Source organism: Hyalella azteca, unplaced genomic scaffold (assembly GCF_000764305.2).
Source record: "Hyalella azteca isolate HAZT.00-mixed unplaced genomic scaffold, Hazt_2.0.2 contig5093, whole genome shotgun sequence".
NCBI classification, from domain to species: domain Eukaryota; kingdom Metazoa; phylum Arthropoda; class Malacostraca; order Amphipoda; family Hyalellidae; genus Hyalella; species Hyalella azteca.
The window spans coordinates 51588-73457 of record NW_025935295.1 but is presented as its reverse complement, the minus strand read 5'-3'; the positions used below and the strand labels follow the sequence as shown (position 1 = coordinate 73457).

The 21870-nt window shown below is 35.9% G+C and overlaps 1 protein-coding gene across 5 annotated transcripts; it reads left to right on the top strand.

Moving 5' to 3' along the window:
- Window positions 1-515: 515 nt before the first annotated feature.
- Window positions 516-15644, top strand: LOC108672528 (histidine--tRNA ligase). 5 transcript variants are annotated; one of them, XM_018160212.2, is made up of 12 exons: window positions 516-902; window positions 6618-6833; window positions 7773-7892; window positions 8502-8624; window positions 9138-9212; window positions 9380-9575; window positions 10082-10215; window positions 10873-11130; window positions 11481-11589; window positions 12295-12566; window positions 13140-13289; window positions 13917-15644. In XM_018160212.2, the coding sequence occupies exons 1-12, from the start codon at window positions 891-893 to the stop codon at window positions 14082-14084; spliced, it is 1833 nt and encodes a 610-aa protein (XP_018015701.1). In that variant the 5' UTR covers window positions 516-890; the 3' UTR covers window positions 14085-15644. The 5 variants fall into 5 exon arrangements, with proteins under 5 accessions (XP_018015701.1, XP_018015700.1, XP_018015704.1 ...); XM_018160211.2 differs by having other exon boundaries at window positions 8496-8624; XM_018160214.2 differs by lacking the exon at window positions 516-902 and adding an exon at window positions 7310-7454 and having other exon boundaries at window positions 6790-6833; window positions 8496-8624.
- Window positions 15645-21870: the final 6226 nt, after the last annotated feature.

Below are 21870 nucleotides of genomic sequence, written 5' to 3'. Positions count from 1 at the left end.
ATTACGCCAGTCCTGCAAATAGCAGAGCAGGTTTACGGTGATCCGGCGTGTCTGCGGCCAGTAAGGCTTACGGCGTGTGTAACAAGTGATAGTATGGGGTAAAATTATGTGGAGTAGGACCTGTTGACAATTGACTATTTGATTCAGCAGGCTGTGGAGTGAGGTAGGTGTTGCTTAAAGTTGGTGTGGGGAGATGACTCAGTTACCTACAGCTTATTGGGTGTGAGCTGAGTTTAGTTATTGCATTATAGGGTAGGCGTTGGCGCCAGGGCTTGTTTACGAGTTAAATTTGTGGTGTAGGGCTGCGCAGCCATTCTACATACGTAGTTATCTTCGAACAGGCATACACAACAACATATATGCTTCCGATTAGGTATTTGAGTCGATGCTGCGGTCGTGAATAAAAATTTATGACGATGAACTAGTAGTCGATCAATAATAATAAAATTAGTCATTCATTAAAATTTGAGGTATATTTTACTGTTTTAGGGCAATAATCAACGTGTGTACTACAGTGTGCCTGTGCGGCTGTGCCATGCTTCTGTCAGTTTAGGTCAACTTTCATAAGCCATGAATATGCCCATGGCCATGATCATGATGAAGAGATTGTTTGAGACATCTGACTGAATGAAGAAAGGTTTGCGACTTTGCGTTGCTGAAAAGTTGAATAACGTGTTGGTTTGATGTAATTGCTCAGAAAAGTTGGTTAGCTGTAATTAGTCTGGCAGGGATTTTTGACTAGGTACACAAATCTTGAACTTGAACTACTTTAGAAATATCGGGTAACAATATTAGTGTGTCGTGTCGTGAGGTTTTCTTCAAAATCTTGACCGCTCATTTCACAAACGTAACGATATTGACCTACTGTGTAAAAGGTTCACTGAATAACCATGGATTGCAAGGTTAGTAGGTACAGTGTAAGTGCTAGCTACGTAACTACGTAAGTATTGGTAAATTTTTTGAATCGGAGAAAATTGTCTTTGCGATGTGTTGAAAATAACTAAAACTGTAGGTACCTAACTGTTGCCGGTATTATTGCACTAATTGCAGATTAACTACATCCAAAAAAAAGGGTGTTTTTTTTTTAATTATATGTTTTTTGGGGTGTAGATGGTATTATTGCAGATTAACTACATCCAAAAAAAAGGGTGTTTTTTTTTTAATTATATGTTTTTTGGGGTGTAGATTACGAATCTGAAATCCATTTTTGGCGGTCGGCATCGGAAAACCGATTTTTTTCGCGACTTACTAACATGGGGGTTACGTAACTTTCGTTACCCACTCACCTTTATTTACTAACATGGGGGTTACGTAACTTACGTTACCCACTCACCTTTATATAAAGGGTCGGATCATAGTGGCAAACTAGAGCTTTTTTAGAATCAGTTCATTTTAATATCCTCATTTACTGAAGATTTAAACCAATTTCTTATGTATGATAATGCTGGTATCCAGGATACTTTATTGGTCTACTTATAGGACTCAAAAATGAACTTGAGGGAGAGTCTAAAAAACTCTCTGCTTTGCCACTATGGGTCGGATTGTTCATCGAAATTTTAATGGGTCACATTTTTAATTTTTTAACCTATTAGATATGCAAACTTTTCAAATCTTTCTATTGTGTTATGTGGCCTCAGTATTAGGCCTTTAATGCCCATTGACAAAATTTTTCTATGTCAAATAGTTTTTGAGTTGTGGGGGTTTTTGTTAAAAAAACGAAAAGTGGTCTAAGTTACTCCGCCGGACTAAGTTACCCCATTTTACGGTAGACCAAAAAAGTATCATAGATCCCAGCTTTTTCATACACAAGAAATTCATTAACATTGGTACGGTATTACTTTAGATTAAGTGCATCCAAAAAAAGGGTGTTTTTTTTTATTTAATTATATGTTTTTTTGGGGTGTTGACATAGAATCTGAAATCCATTTTTGGTGGTCGGCATCGTAAAACCGATTTTTATATATGCCAATTTTTATAGAATTTCTAATGTAAAATGCAAGTTAAATCTTGGCCCCAATATTCATGGATTTATAGTGTTTTTAACTTAGCCTCGGTGACCCATATACCCACTGTGCAGAGAGTGGATGAATATTGCAAGATCTTTGGCAATGCTTCAGTAGCAAAATTTATGCCTTCAGAAGATCTTGCTGACACATTTAGATTGAAATTCCTTCATTTAATATATTTGTCAGTCTTCGGCCAACTATTTAAAAAAAGTAAGGTTGCTGGTATGTTGGATTGATTAGTATGCAGTGAAGCTTGTCTGCATCCGGAAATCAGTTGCGATGAGTTCCCACCAAAAGAATGTAAACATCAAGTTTACGATTACGTAGTTGCAGTCACAGTAGAGTGGTCAGACTGCATTATCACATGTTCAGTTGACACTAGCTGTACAATCAGACTGTTTTTAGGGTAAAATTAGTTATTTGGGGTAACACGTGCATGCAACCTTGTAAATAAGTTTGTGGCTTGTAAATAGTTTTTCATTGCTCAGCGTAAATGGCTTTTCATTAAAATTACCTGGCAACGCATCTTAAAATTACCCGGCGATGCTTGGGGCTTAAAAACCCATATATTGGCAACGCTGCATCCACCCTCTGCACCTTGGCAATATACTCTTGCAACCATGACATTGCAGACAACCATGACGTTGCAACCATGGTTAGGTTAGGTTAGTTTTTTTTTGCCGATTTTACCAATTTTTGCCCGATTTTTTTTTGAGAAATTAGAGCCTTGGCGGTGGGGGGGGGGGGAATCGGTTTTCCGATGCTGACCGCCACAAACGGATTTCAGATTCTTAATCTACACCCCCATAAAATCTAATTAAAAAAACACCCTTTTTTTTGGATGCACTTAATCTAAAGTTTTACCTTAACATTTTGAGTTGATGAGAAAAAATAATACCTACCGTAAAATGGGGTAACTTAGACCGGCGGGGTAACTTAGACCACTTTTTGTTTTTTTAACGAAAACCCCCACAACTCAAACACTATTTGACATAGAAAAATTTTGTCAATGGGCATTAAAGGCCTAATACTGAGGCTACATAACACAATAGAAAAAGATAAAAAGTTTGCATATCTAATAGGTTAAAAAATTAAAAATGTGACCCATGAAAAAAAGCTATTATTTAAAGCCTGTCAGAGTACACCCTCCAATTTTTTTATTTTTTGGTTAAATAACTCCAGATTTTGATGCATTGTAGTAGAACTCTTCTAGTTACATATGCAAATGACAAATTTTAGGAAAGTGTCATAGTTTGCAAATGGGGGAGTAACAAAGACCATCACTTTTTTTGAAATTACATAAAGACTATGAGAGGCAGGAGCCAGCAATTTATGGTGAGTGAAGCTAGAGTATAGACCTGTATTTTGCATGTTTCAATTTAAGTTTAATTTAGCTAGTAAAAAAATGGCATCATTGATAAGAAAAAAAGTGGTCTAAGTTACCCCATTTTACGGTATGCTTTTAATATGCTTTTTTAAAATTTTAATACTTTTTAAGGACAACACTTCAAAAGATGCCAGTGTCTCCAATGTTGCACCTGTAGCCTACAATCTACAATGAATTTCTTATTTTATTTTTAAACATAAAAAACAAATTTTTTTAATTTTTTAAATCTAAAATTTTTTTTAAATGTATTGAATAATTTATTCTGTCAATTGATTCAAGCATTGTCTCTATCTTTCATGCAAGTGTGCAGAATTTCAGATCAATTGGACAGATATTAAATATCGCAGGCAAGATTGGAATTTTCCTACTTGTTTCTGAAATCTTACGGCTCCAATGTGATGAAGTTTTAATACAATTGCAATCTTGTGGCCCGATCGTGCACTTATGGTAATAATTAGATACCAGGGTGCAGAAGGTGGAAGCAGCGTTGCCAATATATGGGTTTTGAAGGCCCAAAGCGTTGCTGACCATTTTCAAAATGCGTCGCCGGGTAATTTTTAATGATAAGCCCTTTACGCTGAGTAATGAAAAACTATTTACAAGCCACAAACTTATTTACAAAAATTACCTCCTATCTAATTTAGATAGGAGGTAATTCATCTGGCTGTAATCTTGCAGTTCCGGAAATAGCCGGAAAGCTTTAGTCGCGGCCCTAAGCCCCTAAAGGTAGATGTTTATCATGCTTGATCACAGCCTCATTCACAGGTGTGTTAAGTATTGATTGTAAGATTTGTAGCAGAGTAGCAGACAAATAAACAACAAGTGAATAAACAAACAAGAAGTGAAATTAAAGGGAAGGTTTGTAATAAAATGAAATGATTTTAAAATATCTCATGTTTGACAGCTGTCACTATGCCTTAAAATTGAAGCAACTAAACATATTGCAGAATGTGACTAGGTATGTCTGTGCCATGGTCAGGAAGATGGGCCAGATGCATGGGAATTTATATCGTCATTTTATCACTCTGCAATAAATTCAGTGTGGAATTCTAGATGGATATTAAATTAACCAGTACAGATAGCATATTGGGAAGCAGGACCTGAAAGCTTGGAAATGCAAGGAACTTTCATTCTATTATATACATATCCTATCCTTTCCAGCTGTGATTGGTTGTGCCCAAAAGCCCTGCCCCCTACTATGGTATGTGTACTACAGTACTGGTTAACTTAATATTTAAACTAACTTGACTTAATACTGAACTTAAACTCAATCATTATTAATTGCAAACAAAGGGCCTGGAATTGAAAATTGGAAAATTTTCAGAAAATCCATTAAATAAAATAAAAATAAAAAAATCAATCAAATAAGAGACAACTAAATGATTCGATAATAAATCTGAGGGACCATCAAGTGGTGTAATAGGGGACGGACAGGGTAATTAGGGACAGTCCACCAACATTTTGTAGAAATGTTGTAGCAGCCAAACTAATTGAAATATTGCAAAACAAAAAATAGTGGCATAAAAAAAATTTACTACCTCAAAAAATTCAGTGAAAAAAATGTGATAAGTGAGATTTTAGAAAATTACTTCTGCTAAGGTCTGTAGCAAAAAAATATATATTTGCAGTATTAAAAAATTTTACTTGCTTAAAAGTTACACACTGGTGTTGGCTTAAAAGTGTGACTGGTAGAATTTGCATAGCTCATTTAAAAAAATGGTGGCCATTTCCACATGACGGGGTAACAAGGGACATCCACCCCCGGGGTAATAAGGGACACCCCTAAAAACACATTTACAGTAGAACCTCAGTTAGCAAAGGCTCCAGTTAACAAAAAAATAACAATTAACAAAAAAGAATTTATATAACATTTACCATGCTAGGTGAACAAAATTTCCCTTAACAAAAAATTAATGCACCATTGGTCATCACAAAATTGTGCATAGAATGTCATAGATAGAATTGTGCACCAGGCAACATAGAATGAAAAGTAATTAACCTAAACTATAATTTATTTCTCCAAAAAATATGATGGTTGCACTAAAATATCCCTTCTGTTTCACATGTTTTTATGATTTTTCTTATAGTGAATTCACTTGACCCAATTAAAATGGTGCAAAACCACAAGCCATCCTGTAAGCTTACAGATACAGAAGAAATGCTATTGGTACAGCAGCTGATACGAAGCTTGCAGTGGACAAGGTTGTTGTAAATGCTCAATGGCATGTCCATGGATACGGTAATATCACGTCAATAATACGGTAATGTGTGGATATGGTAATATCTTATCAATAAAGGAAAAATGAGTAAAAATCAGAGAAAGTGTCATTTATTCTACATCTGCATCATCTCATCATCTACAAGTAAAGAGGAGGACTTCAGAGCACTGGTAGAAATGAATGAGTACACTCTGCATGTATACAACGTTTTAAAATTAAGTTTTATTTCAATTGTCCTGGATTACCCCTTTCCAAGGGTAATTTGGGATGCTTTTATTATGCATCAGCACCTCCTTACAAATAGCACGTGGAATTTTTCTGGAGATCCCATACAATAGCCCTCGCAAAGGCCTTTAAAATGAGCCCAACTCATTTATGAAATGTGTCATGGTAAGAAGTTATTAACAAAAAACACTCACTCAAAACCATCCCTTATTACCCTGTTTGACAGTAGTTTCCAGTTATGGAGCTGGAGGGAGTTTTGAGAGCTGTATTGAGTTTGACTGAAAAATGGGTAAAAATTCCTTTGGAAACAATTCACAGTTTGTATGAATCAATACCTCTGAGAATTGAGGCTGTAATTGCCGCACCATACTAAAATGTTTATGTTTAAAATGAAAATACTCAAATTTTTTCCAAATATCTTAAACATTAATCAATGATTGACAAGATTGGTCATTCTTGGATGTATGAATTTGTTTGACACATTTGTTGGTATGTTTGTACAAATTGCAAACCAAACCAACAAGTAAAAATATAAAAAAGCATTGAAATATAAACTATGGAAAATTTTTAGTAATATCAATCCATGTTAAGACATTTATCATGTTTATTGCCTTTGCACAATTCATAAATTAGAATTTTTTCTGAAATTTTTTATCTTTGAACAAATTTGCTTTGCAGATATGTATTACTTATAATTGAACAATATGATACTAGTGCAGAATCAGCCTGAATGACTGATTCAAAGTAGTGAATTAATTTCCAATTATTTTTCTTCTACAGGATTTGGCAGTGCTAGATGCTGTGTTAAGCAGCCAAGCATTTATTTTTGGCTCTGAGGCAACTTTTGCTGACAGTCTTGTGTACTCTGCTTTGACGGATAAGCTTCCAAACACACCGGCTAATGTGGTGCGCTGGGCTCAACACATGGCTGCCCTCAGCCCCCAGCAACGCCAAGCCTTGCCTCAAAACACTAATCTTGCTTGTGGTCAGACACAGGTAACTAATGCTTTTCAAGCCTGCCTTTGGCCACTCAGATCTTCCAACATATTTTGGATGAGTCTCACATGGGAGTTTGTTCAAACCTGTCTACTGAGGATTACTCAGGGCTTTCTCAATTTTAGTAGGTATTTATATTCTGCTGTGAAAATGTTATTTTGCTGGCTCTTTGTGGTTTTATCTTGTTCATTAATAAATGTTGGAATTTTTATCAAGGCAAGGCTTCTAGGTTCTCATCCATGACCTTATATGGATCTTTCAATGTATGTATACTGTACCTATATACTGCTAGAATTCTTCAAAGTTTCTTGGGATTTTCATTTATCAGTTGCAGGGACTACACAAGCCTATAACTTTTTGTTTTTATGGGCAGCTTTAACATGCTTCTGAAACAATATAGTCTTGGACATGATATGACAAATGATGTTCAAATACCATAGTTTACCAAATTGTGATATCAGTTTCTATGGTTGCAGTGAGGTAGTAGCAGTGGTAACAATCTGTCTCTAAACTCATGCACTCAATGACTTGCAAGCCTTGTTCACTATGGAACATCTAAGGGTAGCTGCTGCTAGAATTACCAGGTTCTCTGCTGCTACTCTCTACTGCAAAAATTTCAAGGTACTTTGATATATATTTGTTTAGCAACTTCAGTTAGTTCTGGATCACTTTTTCATGGCCAGCTATTTAGGCTTAGAAATATTTACACTTGTTGTTCCCAAATTTAATAATTAATTTTTCAATGCTTGTACCTACTAATGATTGGTATCTACTTAAATAGGTTTGCATGTTGAATATTATGAATCTTGCTTTAAATACTTGGGTAAATTTTCTTTAAATAATTCCTTTTTATCAAGCTTGTTCTGCATTTAACATGTGCGTGCATTCTAACTACCTAAAACCAAAATCAATACAATTGAATATTTGAATTTGTTTCAGATTGATGGAAAATTGAGTTTGCTGCTTCAGAAAACCTCCATCGATGGGCATAGTATCTCCGAGAACTCGAGAAATGCATCTTCCATACCTCCAACACTTTCCCTGTCACCAAAGAAATGTGTGAGTCTCTTTTGTTCAAGTTATGTACTCCATTCACAAGATCTTGAAATTTTGATACATTGTAAGTTCAGAATTTTTTTACTTTTTTATTCAATGGACCTTGCTCTCACCAAAGGGAGCAATGTTGTCCATAAAGCTCCAAGTCAAATCAAGATTCTAATTATAATGCCACAAATTTGAACTAAAGAAACTTATTTTGACAACATTGACATGAAGTAAAATGGCTTTTTCATTTCCTGGTTCAGATGTATACTGGTATACCTACCTGTTCTTGTGGCTCATTATTTTAAAGATTAGGAAATATATCTCTTGCCTAAATTTCAGCAAGCCCCCTTAAAATTTCAATTAGATGTAGGAAGATGATGAAGGTACCCATCAAAAGCATATTCTAACTTCTAGGAATAATTTTAAATTTTTTTCAATTACTTTTGTTTGTGAAAAATATTTTGTTCTTTCCAATTCAAAATTAAAACAAAGTTTTAATTTAAGTGGAAATCAATTACTTTTGTTTGTGAAAAATATTTTGTTCTTTCCAATTCAAAATCAAAACAAAGTTGTAATTTAAGTGAAAATTTACCACACTTGCCTTTTGTCTCTGGCTAGCTGAAGGCAAGTCCAGCAAGACCAGGCCAGAAAAGTATCGGAAGCAACTGCAAAGGCACGAAGCTCATCTTGAAAACACCCAAGGGGACACGTGACTACCACCCACCCGAGATGACTGTCAGGAGAAAGGTGACTTTCTGTTTAGAAATTGATATTTTAGAAGTATTGCAGAATTCGCTGGTTCGTATTTGCACGAGGGCTGCAGTGGAATGTAACAGGCAGTACGTGGGCACACCACAAAAAGAAAATGCCATTTAAGTACATTTTACTAACACTGTTGCTGCAGTACAATGGTAAAATTAAGTTTTTATGATTATTAATTACATTCAGTGTAGTTTACTCTCCCTCGCGCAGTTTGCCGGACAATCTAGCATAATGTTCTTGATGCAATTATTTTGACGTATGGTATGCTGTATTCCTTTGGACATGATAACTAAGTTAGGTGTGTATCAAAGATCAATAAATGATTATTTTAAACATTTTTATATGTAGTGGTATTCTCTTCGAACCTGCAAGCTCTTTCCTCTGCCTCCCTTCAACCCCTTGCATTCATCGAACAATGGTATATATTTGTCTCAAGATTGATTATGTAGCTGATTGTATTGTTACTCATATCACATAAACTTTTTCATTTTCGTGCAGGTGTTTGACAAAATCTTGGACGTTTTCCACATGCATGGCGCAGTAGAAATAGAGACTCCTGTTTTTGAATTGAAGGTTAGTATTTGTGCTTGTTGAGTTGCATCTATCTTTTATAAGAAATATTTGTCGATATAAATCTCTAAGGTTAAAAAATGGATAGATCAATAAAAGCAATGAATTATAATGTTTTAACTCACCAAAACACAACATGGTAGTACTATTGAAGAAAATGTTTCCTGCAGGAAGTTTTGACTGGCAAGTATGGAGAAGATTCCAAGTTGATATATGACTTGGAAGACCAAGGAGGAGAGATCCTCTCATTGCGCTATGACCTGACAGTTCCCTTTGCTCGCTATGTTGCCCAGAACAGGATTGGGAACATTAGCCGCTATCACATTGCTCGCGTGTATCGCCGTGACAACCCAGCCATGACCAAAGGTTGTATTATGAGCAATTTTCTTTTGTGACCCATCTTTACTTCATTTTGTGACCCATCTTTACCACATTTTGTGACCCATCTTTACCACATTTTGTGATCCATCTTTACCACATNCCACATATTCTGACCCATCTTTACCACATATTCTGACCCATCTTTAACACATTTTGTGACCCATTTTAACGCATTTTGGGACCCATCTTTACCACATTTTGGGACCTATCTTACCACACCTTTCTTATCAATATGAAACAGTTTTGCTGAGAAAAAGAGCTTCACCATTGGTGTAAATTGCAATTTGTTCCGATGTCATGACACTTTCTATTTAAAAGAGTATTATATATACTTTCCTCTCTTCATGAATATGCTAATTGCTGTCAAAAATCTTCTCCAGTAAATACTGAATTGATTTTGTAGTCGTAAAATTGTTTAGTACTAAATTTGTATGATTTGCTCTCATTTCGGTAGCATACAGTTAACTTTTGATTTTTTCTAATATTTTCAGGACGGTATCGCGAATTTTATCAATGTGACTTCGATATTGCGGGCTCCTATGACCAGATGTTGCCTGATGCTGAGTGTGTGCAAGTCATCCATCAGGTTCTGTCCAGTCTTGACCTGGGCGACTTTGTGATCAAGGTGAGATCTTGTTCCAGCAAATACTATATTTTCTTCAAAATGACGATGTAAACGAATGTTGTCTCTAATTTCACTAATTTTGAATGCAATTAGTGGCAATCTGACGATTTTAGTCTGACTTCTATTCTGAATTTGTTTCAGTATTTAATGTACAAATGGCGCATTTTCGACCTCTATATTTGGTTTGCCTTTTGGCTCTCAATGAAAAGGTGTTCACGTATGTATGTCAAATGTTTTTTCCAATTATTCATGTATATTTTTAAAAGTGCATTTAAGCATAAATGATTTCCATAGTGTGAAGCCCTGTTCTTACATTTTCACATGTATTTGTTGCATATTTTGCTATTGATTATCATGTTTCTTTCCATTAACTCTGATAAGGTTGCGTTTTTATAGTGTTGGGTAACTGGAAAGTCATTATGCTAAATAGAAAATGGTTTTAGTTTGGTCAGGCTTTTACAAATGTATCATGCTAGCTATTATATCGCTTGTGCTTTTTTAGGTTGATGAACCTATTTATATTTTGCTATGTTAGAATATCACTTCTTTTTTGACAGAACAATCTACATTTACTTACATTGCCAACCCGTTATTCGTTTTCTTTTGTTTGATCTTTATTTTTCTTAAGGTTTAAAAATGAAGTTAATGTTTGGGCAGGTAAACCACCGTAAGTTGTTGGATGGAGTGTTTGGAGCGTGTGGCGTGCCGAGTGACAAATTCCGTCCCATCTGCTCTGCTGTAGACAAGCTCGACAAGAGCCCCTGGTCTGAGGTCAGGAGGGAGATGGTCGATGAGAAAGGCCTGGAGGCTGATGTTGCTGACAGGATCGGCGAATATGTCAAGCTTAATGGCAAGCAGGACATGCTTGACGCGCTCAAGAGTGATGAGCGTTTGAAGAATAATGAAGATGCACAGGTGAGTGGTGAGAAAATCCCTACATAATAATTTGAGGATTATTATGGGTATGGCTTTATAATGGTAACATTTCGTAAGGAATCGTACAATGGCAGTTAAAGGCGAGTCTTTACTGAAAGGCGCCGCTTGAGTTATTGTTTGCTTTTAGTTAGTGAAGGTTTCTAGAAAAACATTTTGCAATTGCTTACTACTTTACTACTTTGAAATTAACATTTTTGAGGATGAAAATTTTTTCTACTCTGGTTCTCTTTAGAAATAACTCTTGCACAGTTCACTGAAAATTGCTTCCTATATACCCGTATTCGTGTGAAATATTATTTAATGGAAATAATTTTTGTGCGTGTCGGCAGGCAGCCATCAAGGAGCTAGAGCTGTTGCTGCACTACACATCATTGCTGGAATGCGACGCCAGCTTGCTGCTCGACATGAGCTTGGCGCGAGGACTCGACTACTACACAGGTGCGTGTCTGCTCGCTTGCCCTCACTCATGGCGGCTTTAAGCATGGCTTGTTTCCTTTTTTTAAGAACAACTTCAGCTGCCTCCATAGACTTAGCAGCTGGTATCTTGGAAACAATTACTCTACCATTAGATCATGGTTTTGATTGCCTCATTTTTAGAGTGACTTCAGTTCCCTTCCCGCTATTGCTCGGACCTCGGTATTTAAAAATTCTTATACCGTACGAGTACCATGTTCCTAAGTTAGTGGGTGGATATTTGCATTTATGAGCAAATCAACTATTTATTTTGTATTTATATTTATTTTTTTTATTTAAATTTTATTATTCACCATTTATAAGGTAGTGGGTGGATATTTGCATTTAAGTTTCATTCAGGGCTTTTTACTCTGGCTCATTTCTCCAATAAGTTCCAGGTTGTGGTATTCAACTAAGAATTGTCGAATTTTTAAATCGGTGTTTAATGGTGTAGAAGCAAGCTATGAACATTCACCATTGCACTATGTCGAGTCCAAGTTTGTTCAGGTTATTAAATGTTTTCGTGTTAGATTACTTCCAGTTACTAGAGTTTTTCAATTAATTTTCTGCGCTAAAATTTTAGCATATTCGATAGGTGTCAAATCTAAATGCTCTAAAGTCATTATTTTTCCTCAAAGCATATTCTTCTCATATTCTGTTTTGGTTATAATTGCCTCAATCTCTTGGCAGGTGTGATTTACGAAGCAATACTGAAGGAGAACCAGAATGGGGAGGATGCAGACTCTGGTCCCACCAGTAAGAAGATCAAAAAGAAGCAGGAAGGCGAGGAGGAAGATGAAGAGGGAGGGGCAGTGGGCAGCGTGGCAGGTGGTGGTCGCTATGACAACCTCGTGGGTATGTTCGATGCCAAGAAGAGAACCGTGCCCTGTGTCGGCGTCAGTTTCGGCATTGAAAGACTCTTCACTATTCAAGAACGCAAAATAAGACAGCAGGGGATCAAGGTCAGTAGCCGATCAAAAATAGGCCGGGGACGTATGTGTTTTTTTTTTGTTGTAACCCAGGCCTATTGCTATAACCTGGGCTCCTGGGGCTGTACAATCAATACTTCCTTGCGTACACGCCAGCGTCATAAGTATACGTTGCGGCCGATTTCTTGTCTATGATTGATTGATTGGTGGATTTAGCTTGAATGGCCATCAGTGATTGGCAAACGGAGTTAGGAACTCGTAACTATTTTTTGAAAGTTTGGCTCTAAGAAAACTTTTACGTCACATGATTCATAACTTGTATTTCATTAATTAAGACAAAATTGAATTGATGGAATTCTGAGAAGTACCTACTACTGTCGATGCTAATTTCCAGTACCCAAATCTTACCTGCTTACGTGTCCAGAATCGTGAGTTAGAATTTCGTCTTTTTCTTCAATTATTTGTTATTTTATTTTTAATTTTTACAACGTCCTTTTGTGAGGAATTTTTTGGTGCTAAGTTTGGTTCCAGCTTTTAATACACTTTAATTTAGTTTGATGAGATAATGACATCAGATCGCGATGATATCAGTTCACTGGTTCCCAGATACGCTCGAGCTGCACAAGCGTGCTGGTCGTCGGCGCCGGCAAGGGGATGCTGGAGCCGCGGCTCGCTCTGTGCGCTCTCCTGCACAAGTCCGGCATCAGGGCTGAAACTTCGCGAAAAATGAACCCCAAGTTCCTCGGTCAACTGCAGGCAAGTCCGGCAATTGACGACCAGTCTGCTTCAAATTTATCTAAAATCTGTACTCGGCGGCACTTTTCCTTAACTGAGAATTGTTAAGATGTACGCAGAAATAAGATTTATTTTAGCCCAAGTCTACCTTAAAGAGAATGTAACTTTTAAGTTTTTATTGAGACAAGATGCCAGCCACTATTCTGAAAACCGTTCCAAGAGCCATAACAGTCCCTGAAACCTCTGACGCTATCTGGCACAATGTAACTCGCTTCAAAAGGTACTAGATAATACCTATTTGATAGTGACTCCAGGCTACATTTAAGCCTAAAGATAAGCTTAACTTCGCTTCCTACGTTGCCAATAAATCATAGCGACCACAAGTGTGACCTGCAAACGCTTAACTGACCAACAGAGAATGTCTGAGGTAAATATTGTCATGATAAAAAATAAAATTGGGATTGGACTATCTGCGTCATAGTGGAACCCGATAATGGCTCATTGTAATCCTTCCAGTTTTTCTGAAGTGATTGTAGACTTTCAACTTCATGCTAAAAAAATAAGTTCGAGGTGACATGTTCTTTTAATTTGTTCATTATTTCGCCTCCAGAAAATCACGGTTAAATTATGATTGTTTTAAACGAGCAGCACGCAGAAGAACATGGCATCCCGGTGGTGGTGGGGGTGGGAGAGAGCGAAGTGCAGGAAGGAGTTGTGAACGTTCGCTGCACCGCCACTCGACAGGAGACCCAGGTGCCTCGCGTCCAACTTGTTGCTCATCTCCAGCAGCTGCTTCCTACCCTTGAAAAATTGTAACTTTTGCCCCCTGAAATAGTTTTTTTTTTCAAATGGGAAATCGTCTGCTCTCAACTCTCGTACTATAATAATAACTACGTACACTGTCTCTGCCTCTGTAATATAGAGGTTCTCCATGAACGTTTCAGTTGGTATATTTTTCTCCTGACTCGCCTAACTGTTGTTAGAAAATTCTTGCCCTGTCTAACATCAACAATTTCACGACGGTAGGTAGTACTTGAGTTGAAATAAATTTTCGTCAACTTCCATACAGAAGGTCTTGCTGAGAAAGTTTTTCCAACTTATCGTTCACGATTCTTTCAATTCACTCAAAAAGTTATTTATCTAAATTTCTAACACAAGGCAGCGGGAATATCAGGTTTGATCTGCTACTGATCGAAATGTTTTACCATTCCAATAACCGTTGGTCGCAATCGTGTCATCTTTTTGCTTACATTGTGTGTCTTGTGCAAGTTTTATTTAATTACTCTTCTCGAATGTGAAATTTACCATGCGTTCAAAAAACATCTATAAGAAAGTGAGAACTCTGTATACAGCCTGTATGGCTGTATCAATTATTTAATATCTTCATTTTAAAATTTTGCAAGATCAGGCATCTGCACGTCTTGAAATGTGTGTTTAGCGATTCTGCGTCACTGTAAAAATCAGATTGTGAAAATCGAATTAGTTTGGTGTTCGGAATCGTAAGAAGTGTGACCGTCGCCATAATTATGAGAGGGTTGGCTTGCTGAGTTGCTGTTAACTTTTGTTATGAATTAAAATCATCACTGTATAAGGAAGTAATCGGTTCTGTTTTCTTGAAATTATCAATTGCACCTGTACAATTTGTTCCACATCCTCAACTCCTGACGACTCTACTCAAATGCCTTGTAGTGATTACCTCTCCCTGTGCTTCCACCTAGTTGAATTCTGTTGAAGCTCCGAGGAATGAAAATACTGATTTACAAATACCAAAAGGTTTATGAATTATTTTGGTATTTGGGGGTGGAACACAGACTCGGTTGCGGAAATCAGTTGTAGGTAATTTTGATGACAAATTAATTCAGAATTTTTTTTGCCTTGATCACATTTTGTACGCAATTCCTCGAATCAAAATGAATATCTCTCTTCCTGGCCAGCAATCGCTCTAGACACTCGAATCAGCTTAGTAATAAGAACGGGAATTATTTGGTCTCCTAGTGCTGTGCGTAGTGTATTTCCGAATAGATCTTGGTTCAACATCATTCTGATGGGGTTGTAGCGTTATAGTATCGTACGTAGGAGACTTGGTAAATACTAGGTTTTTTGACTGCAGAAAAGCAAACCATTTTAAGGTTATGTACTTATTATACATCAAAAAACTGTTGAGTAGACTGCGCATCCCTGCGGATGGGCCTGTAGCGATAGTCGAGTCGTTTTTCTATCAAGTTGGTTTCTTTGCGGCATGACACCGTTCACAAATTTAGAAAACTTCTATTTTTCGGTATAGGTATTATCAAGTCATGATAGTCTCATGCCAAAGTTCATATTCCTAATCCTCTGTGGTTTCTTGTAATTATGGAATAAATGAATATTTCTGGGCGTACTCAGTCTCCTAAATAAGGTTGGCAATATTTCAATTAACTTGCCAAAATACGTTTACCAAGGTAGTATTCATCATCCAATTGGTAATAATTGGTGTTTGTTTGTCTGTCTGCTGCAATCTTATAATCAATATTTAACATACTTATAACTGTCCAATTGATCTGAAATTTTGCACACTGCATAAAGCTGGAGACAATGCATGAATCAATTGACAGAATAAAAAAAACACATTTGCAATCTTGAAAATACGTGACACCGTTCACAAATTTAGAAAACTTCTATTTTTCTGTATATTCTCAAATCATGATAGTCTCATGCCTAAGTTCATATTCCTAATCCTCTGTGGTTTCTTGCAATTATGGAATAAAATGAATATTGATGGGCGTACTCAGTCTCCCAAATAAGGTTGGCAATATTTCAATTAACTTGCCAAAATACGTTTAGTATTCATCGTCCGATTGGTAGCGAGTAATAGCGTGCTTTTCGATATTAATATATTACGACTCGTCAGAAAGTGGGCTTAGTCTGGCATTATAAATAAAAGTAAGACCCAAATTAAATAATTGAAATCAGGCAATGTCATCTTAACATGATATCTAGTCATTGTTACAGTTGGCGCCCAAATTGAATGTATGGTCGCTTGTTATTGTTTTCAGTCTGGAGTGATGAAATTAGGTACTTCGTTCCTGGGGACTCCGAAGATCGGGTCATTGGGTTTGGGGACTGGGGTAGTAGGAAAAATTAACATGTCATTAAATTGTCTACTTTTATTGTAGATGCGTTAATTTTCTCACTTGACTATGACGAGAATAGATATCTCGAACCCGGTGGAAGTCCAGTAGCTATTTCAAACTATCGTCAGTCATGAAAAAAAGATCCTGTCAAATGACACGATTTTAGATCTTCCAGACTTCTGTGAAGTGTGAACAAGGCACGAAAATTAAAAGAATCAGCGACAGGCCACAGCAGGCCTACACCTTAGCGCTGACCACTATGTTATGTTATGTTTTCTGGTTTACGTCAGTAAGTTAGTTACCTTTCCTTACCTACTGGCTAGTACATAGTGGCAAACCAGAGATTTTTTAGAATCAGTGCATTTTTAATTTCCTCAATTACTCAATATTTAAACCAATTTCTTACGTATGATAATGCTGGTATCCATGATACTTTACTCAAGTTTACTGGTCTACTTATAGTAATCAAAATTGAACTTGTGGGAGAGTCTAAAAAACTCTCTGCTTTGCCACTATGGCCGCTAGTAGCTACTCGCTAGTAGTGGCTACCTTCCCTTGGCCCTTGGGCAAATAATGGGCAGTTGGGCTTGGAGTATGGAGTGTGCCAATGTGGGACTCAAAAAGTGATAATTCTAGATAGAAAATAATGGAGTCTGTACCTGTACTCCTGTAGAAATACCTAGTTGAGCAACAAGAGGGCTGAGGGGGTAGGGTAAACGCGGTATATTCCGACACATTAAGGACGCATCGAGAAATGAAAAACTATAAAAAAACGTATGCATTACGTACGTTCTGTTGCCTTCACATGACTCTCAAAACACTTCACTAGGGTAAACGCGGTATATTCCGACACCGAGATCGTAGGTAATTCCGTCACCTCTCCAGCTTTTCCTTTATATTAAGCTTTGTTTTAGTTCCATGCGTTCATTGATGGTTGAAATGGTGACGTCATACATTTGTGTGTCGAAATACTGCAAAAACAAATACAAGTATACTTAAAGGATTCCTAATATATTCACAGACGTATTTAAAAGTCTCAAACCATAATATTCATCCTATAAAATCAGTTATTCACTATTTGGTAGAGCCATGTCAACTGTCAAATTTGACACATTTTTCGATGATCTCACCAGGTGGCATGCATTGTCTCTCTTTGGATCTCAATATTTTCCCACTAGATGGCCAAGACCTAGTGTTTTTGCAGTATTTCGACATGCAAATGTATGACGTCACCATTTCAACCGTCAATGAACGCATGGAACTAAATCAAAGCTTAATATAAAGGAAAAGCTGGAGAGGTGACGGAATTACCTACAATGTCGGAATATACCACGTTTACCCTACTGCCGTACTGGGTAGGTAGGATTATAAGGTATATATTGTATCATTTTGTATGGGTACAAAATTTGTGCCATTTTTGCAAGACTTCTCTTTAACTTCACTTCTTGTTTGTTTGTCTGTCTGCTACAATCTTATAATCAATATTTAACATACTTATATTTGTCCAAATAGACAGAGAGCAATAGATAGAGAGAGAGAATGAGAGAGACAGAGATAACGCGCCTGTCCAATTGATCTGAAATTTTGCACAATTTCAGATCAATTTTTGAATTTTTTGCAAAATTTAAAAATAAAAATTTCTGCTATAAATCTTATAATTGTAATTTGACAACTTCTACCTGTCCAATCATAATCAATTTGAAATTTTGCACACAGCACACTTGCATAAAGTTGGAGACAATACATAAATCAATTGACAGAATAAATAATTACTACCGTAAAATGGGGTTACTTTGACCGGCGGGGTAACTTTGACCACTTTTCGTTTTTTTAACAAAAACCCCCAAAACTCAAAAACGATTTGAAATAGAAAAATTTTGTCGATGGTTATCAAAGGCCTAATACTGAGGCTACGTAACACAATAGGAAGATTGAAAAAGTTTGCATATCTAATAGGTTAAAAAATTGAAAATGTGACCCACGAAAAAGAGCTACCTATTATTTAAAGCCTGTCAGAGTACCCCCTCTAATTTTTTTATTTTTTGGTAAAATAACTCTAGGTTTTGATGCATTGTAGTAGAACTCTTCTAGTTACATATGCAAAAGACAAATTTTAGGAAGAGTGTCATAGTTTGCAAATGGGGGGCGCCACCCCCCAATGGGGTAACTTTGACCACCTAATGGCAGCCGTGATGGGGTAACATTGACCGGCTTGGAAATTAAGCTGAAATTACTATAGGTACCTATATAACATATTTTATGTTTGATACACCTATTAATGTTTTTTTCTTTATGTTTCAGTCTCTACAGAGTCTTATATATAGTAATTTTAAGGGGACCGTCTAACCCAAAAATCGAAAAATTTCACTTTTTTCGTTTTTTGGTCCATTTTAAAGCTGCTTTTCAGGCGCATAAATCGGTGTAATTGGCATCTCTGTGCGTGCGTTAGTTTGTTTTTTATTCATTTTAGTATGGTTGGTACTATTGGCCGATATCAGTGCGCGGACCTCTGACGTCGGCTCTGACGTCGCTCTATAGCCGGTCTCTTATACACATCTAGATGTGTATAAGAGACAGGTTTCACACGTCCGGCCATTCGCGTTTACAGTTTTTACCTAAAAATATTATACGTTTAAAAATTACGTTTTAAAGACAACAATTCTAAAGAATCCAGTGTCTCCAATGTTACAGATGTACAATGAATTTCTCATTTTATTTTCGAATATTAAAAAATTATTTTTTTTTTATATTTTTAATGCATAAAATTTATTTAAAAACTATTTATTCTGTCAATTCAATGTTCAAAGATTCAATGTTCAAAGACGTGCAACAAGGATAATTCCAGGCTTGAAGGGCAAGTCCTATGAAGAAAGATTGAAGATTATGAAGCTTCCAAGCCTCAGTTATCGACGTCTGCGTGGGGACCTCATTGAAGTATACANCGATGGCCACGTCGATAGATATGGTCTTTACGAATCGAATGATACGTGTCTCGATGTTGTAGGACGATATTTGTGGGAGGAGATAGATTTTCTATAGTAACCGTTATTTTGCCGTTTTCTATGAATATCACGTTTTCTATCAATTTTTTCGAAAAATTCATAGAAGTAAAATGTTTTTATTTTTACATTTTACGTTTGAATGTGAAGTTTCATGATGATCGGATAATAACTTTAGGAGTTATAGGCTATCTCCAATTTAGGTTAGACGGTCCCCTTAACTTAATTTCCAAACCGGTCAATGTTACCCCATCACGGCTGCCATTAGATGGTCATGTTTCGGCGGTTTCGCCCGTTTGCGGACGGCGCCCCCCATTTGCAAACTATGACACTTTCCTAAAATTTGTCTTTTGCATATGTAACTAGAAGAGTTCTACTACAATGCACCACAGCCTGGAGTTATTTGGAGTTATTTTACCAAAAAATAAAATTGATTTTACCACCCAGTCAAAGAAACCCCAAGAGCTGGGGTAACAAAGACCATCACTTTTTTTGAAATTACATCAAAACTATGAGAGGCAGGAGCCAGCAATTTATGGTGAGTAAAGCTAGAGTATAGACCTGTATTTTGCAGGTTTCAATTCAAGTTTAACTTATCTAGTAAAAAATTGTCATCATTTTGAAAAAAAAGTGGTCAAAGTTACCCCATTTTACGGTACATAAATTAATTTTTTTTTTCAATATTAAAAAAAATTTACAAATAATTTTGTCTGCTACAAATCTTATAATCCATATGCAAAGCACCAGCTGAGAAAAAAGGAAATAATCTGAAAATTATAAAACGAAGACTTGAATTAAATAATAATTAATTGCTGAGTCCAGGTGTAACTTCAGTAACAAGCAGTCCATGCATCATGACACATGACTTCTTCTACATCTTCAAACCGACATCAAATCAATCAATCCATATTTGATACACTTCTAGCTGTCCAATCAATCTGCTATTGCTAACCAATGCAATTTTGTTCAGAGACAATGCATGAATCCTTTGACAGAATGAATAATTTTGAAATTTTTTTTTATATTTGAAAATAAAATTAGAAATTCATTGTACATGTGTAACATCTAAGACACCAGATTCATCAGAAATATTGTCTTTAAAAAGTAATTTTTAAAAGCATATTATTATTAGCAGATACTTTTTGTGATACAAAAAGTTTCATAGTAAATGTATAAAATATATCTTTTTCTTGCATTTGTGGTTATCTCATGCCTCATGGTACTTTAAGAGGCTAAGAGCCATCAACACAGTTTTTCCAAGGCAAGAACTTTTTGAGCTACGTATATTGTTATTTTTTTTTAATGTCAAAACAGTCCAAGTCACATTATTTTACTGCATGTTCCAAGCCTGATCTGATTCTGTTAAAGACTGTAAGTGTTGAGTAAAGCCTCAAACTAATGAACTTTACTCAATGAAACTTGGTACACGTATTCATTAGGACCTAATAGTAATGTTTAGCTTGTGAATTATTTTTTTTTAATTTTGCCTTCATTTGTTTTTGCCATAGTTATATGGTAATAAGGGCCAAAATTCAGTGATCAAAAAATTTCTTCCAAACTATTGAACAGATTTGAACGATATTTTGAATTTACAGTCCTAACTACCAAACAGTAATGTTTAGCTCAAAAAAATTTATTCTATTGTGCCTTTGTTTGTGAGTTTTTTTTTTCATTTCACCTTCATTTGTGATTTAAACAGCAATACATGCTTAAATTTGCAGTAATCAAGAAATTCCTTCCAAAACCACTGAATAGATTTAAACAAAACTTGGTATTTTAATGCCTAACCTCAGCAACGGTGATGTTTAGCTTGTTACAATTTTTTTTTGTTTTGCCTTCATTTGCGATTTATACGGCTGTGCGTATTCGGATATACATACAGTGGGGGGAAATAAATATTTGTACACTTGAAAAATCGTGTTTTAATGTATGTAAGTACACAAACTTAACAGGAAAAGTGATTTAAATTATGTATAGAGACGCATAGTATTCAAAAATACTATCAAAAGAAATTAAATCTCAATGCAACAAAAAACAATGCATTTTTGTTGCATTGAGATTTAATTTCTTTTGATAGTATTTTTGAATACTATGCGTCTCTATACATAATTTAAATCACTTTTCCTGTTAAGTTTGTGTACTTACAAACATTAAAATATGATTTTTCAAGTGTAGTAATATTTATTTCCCCCCACTGTAAATGGCTCTTGGTTAAACAGGCTGGTAGAAAAGCTGGTCATTCCTCCTGTATCTGTATAACTTGCGAACGAAAGCAAAATAGAAAAATCGTCACAAGCTAAACATCATCGTTGGGAGGTTAGGTATTTATATACGAAGATTTGTTGAAATCTGTTCAGTAGTTTAAAAGAAATTTCTTGATTGCCGCAAAGTTAAGCGACAAATTATCTGGCAATATGGGCAGAATATAAGGGAGTGTAAAATCAAGAATAACAGTGAAATGAAAAAAAAAACTTGCAAACTAATGTAAAA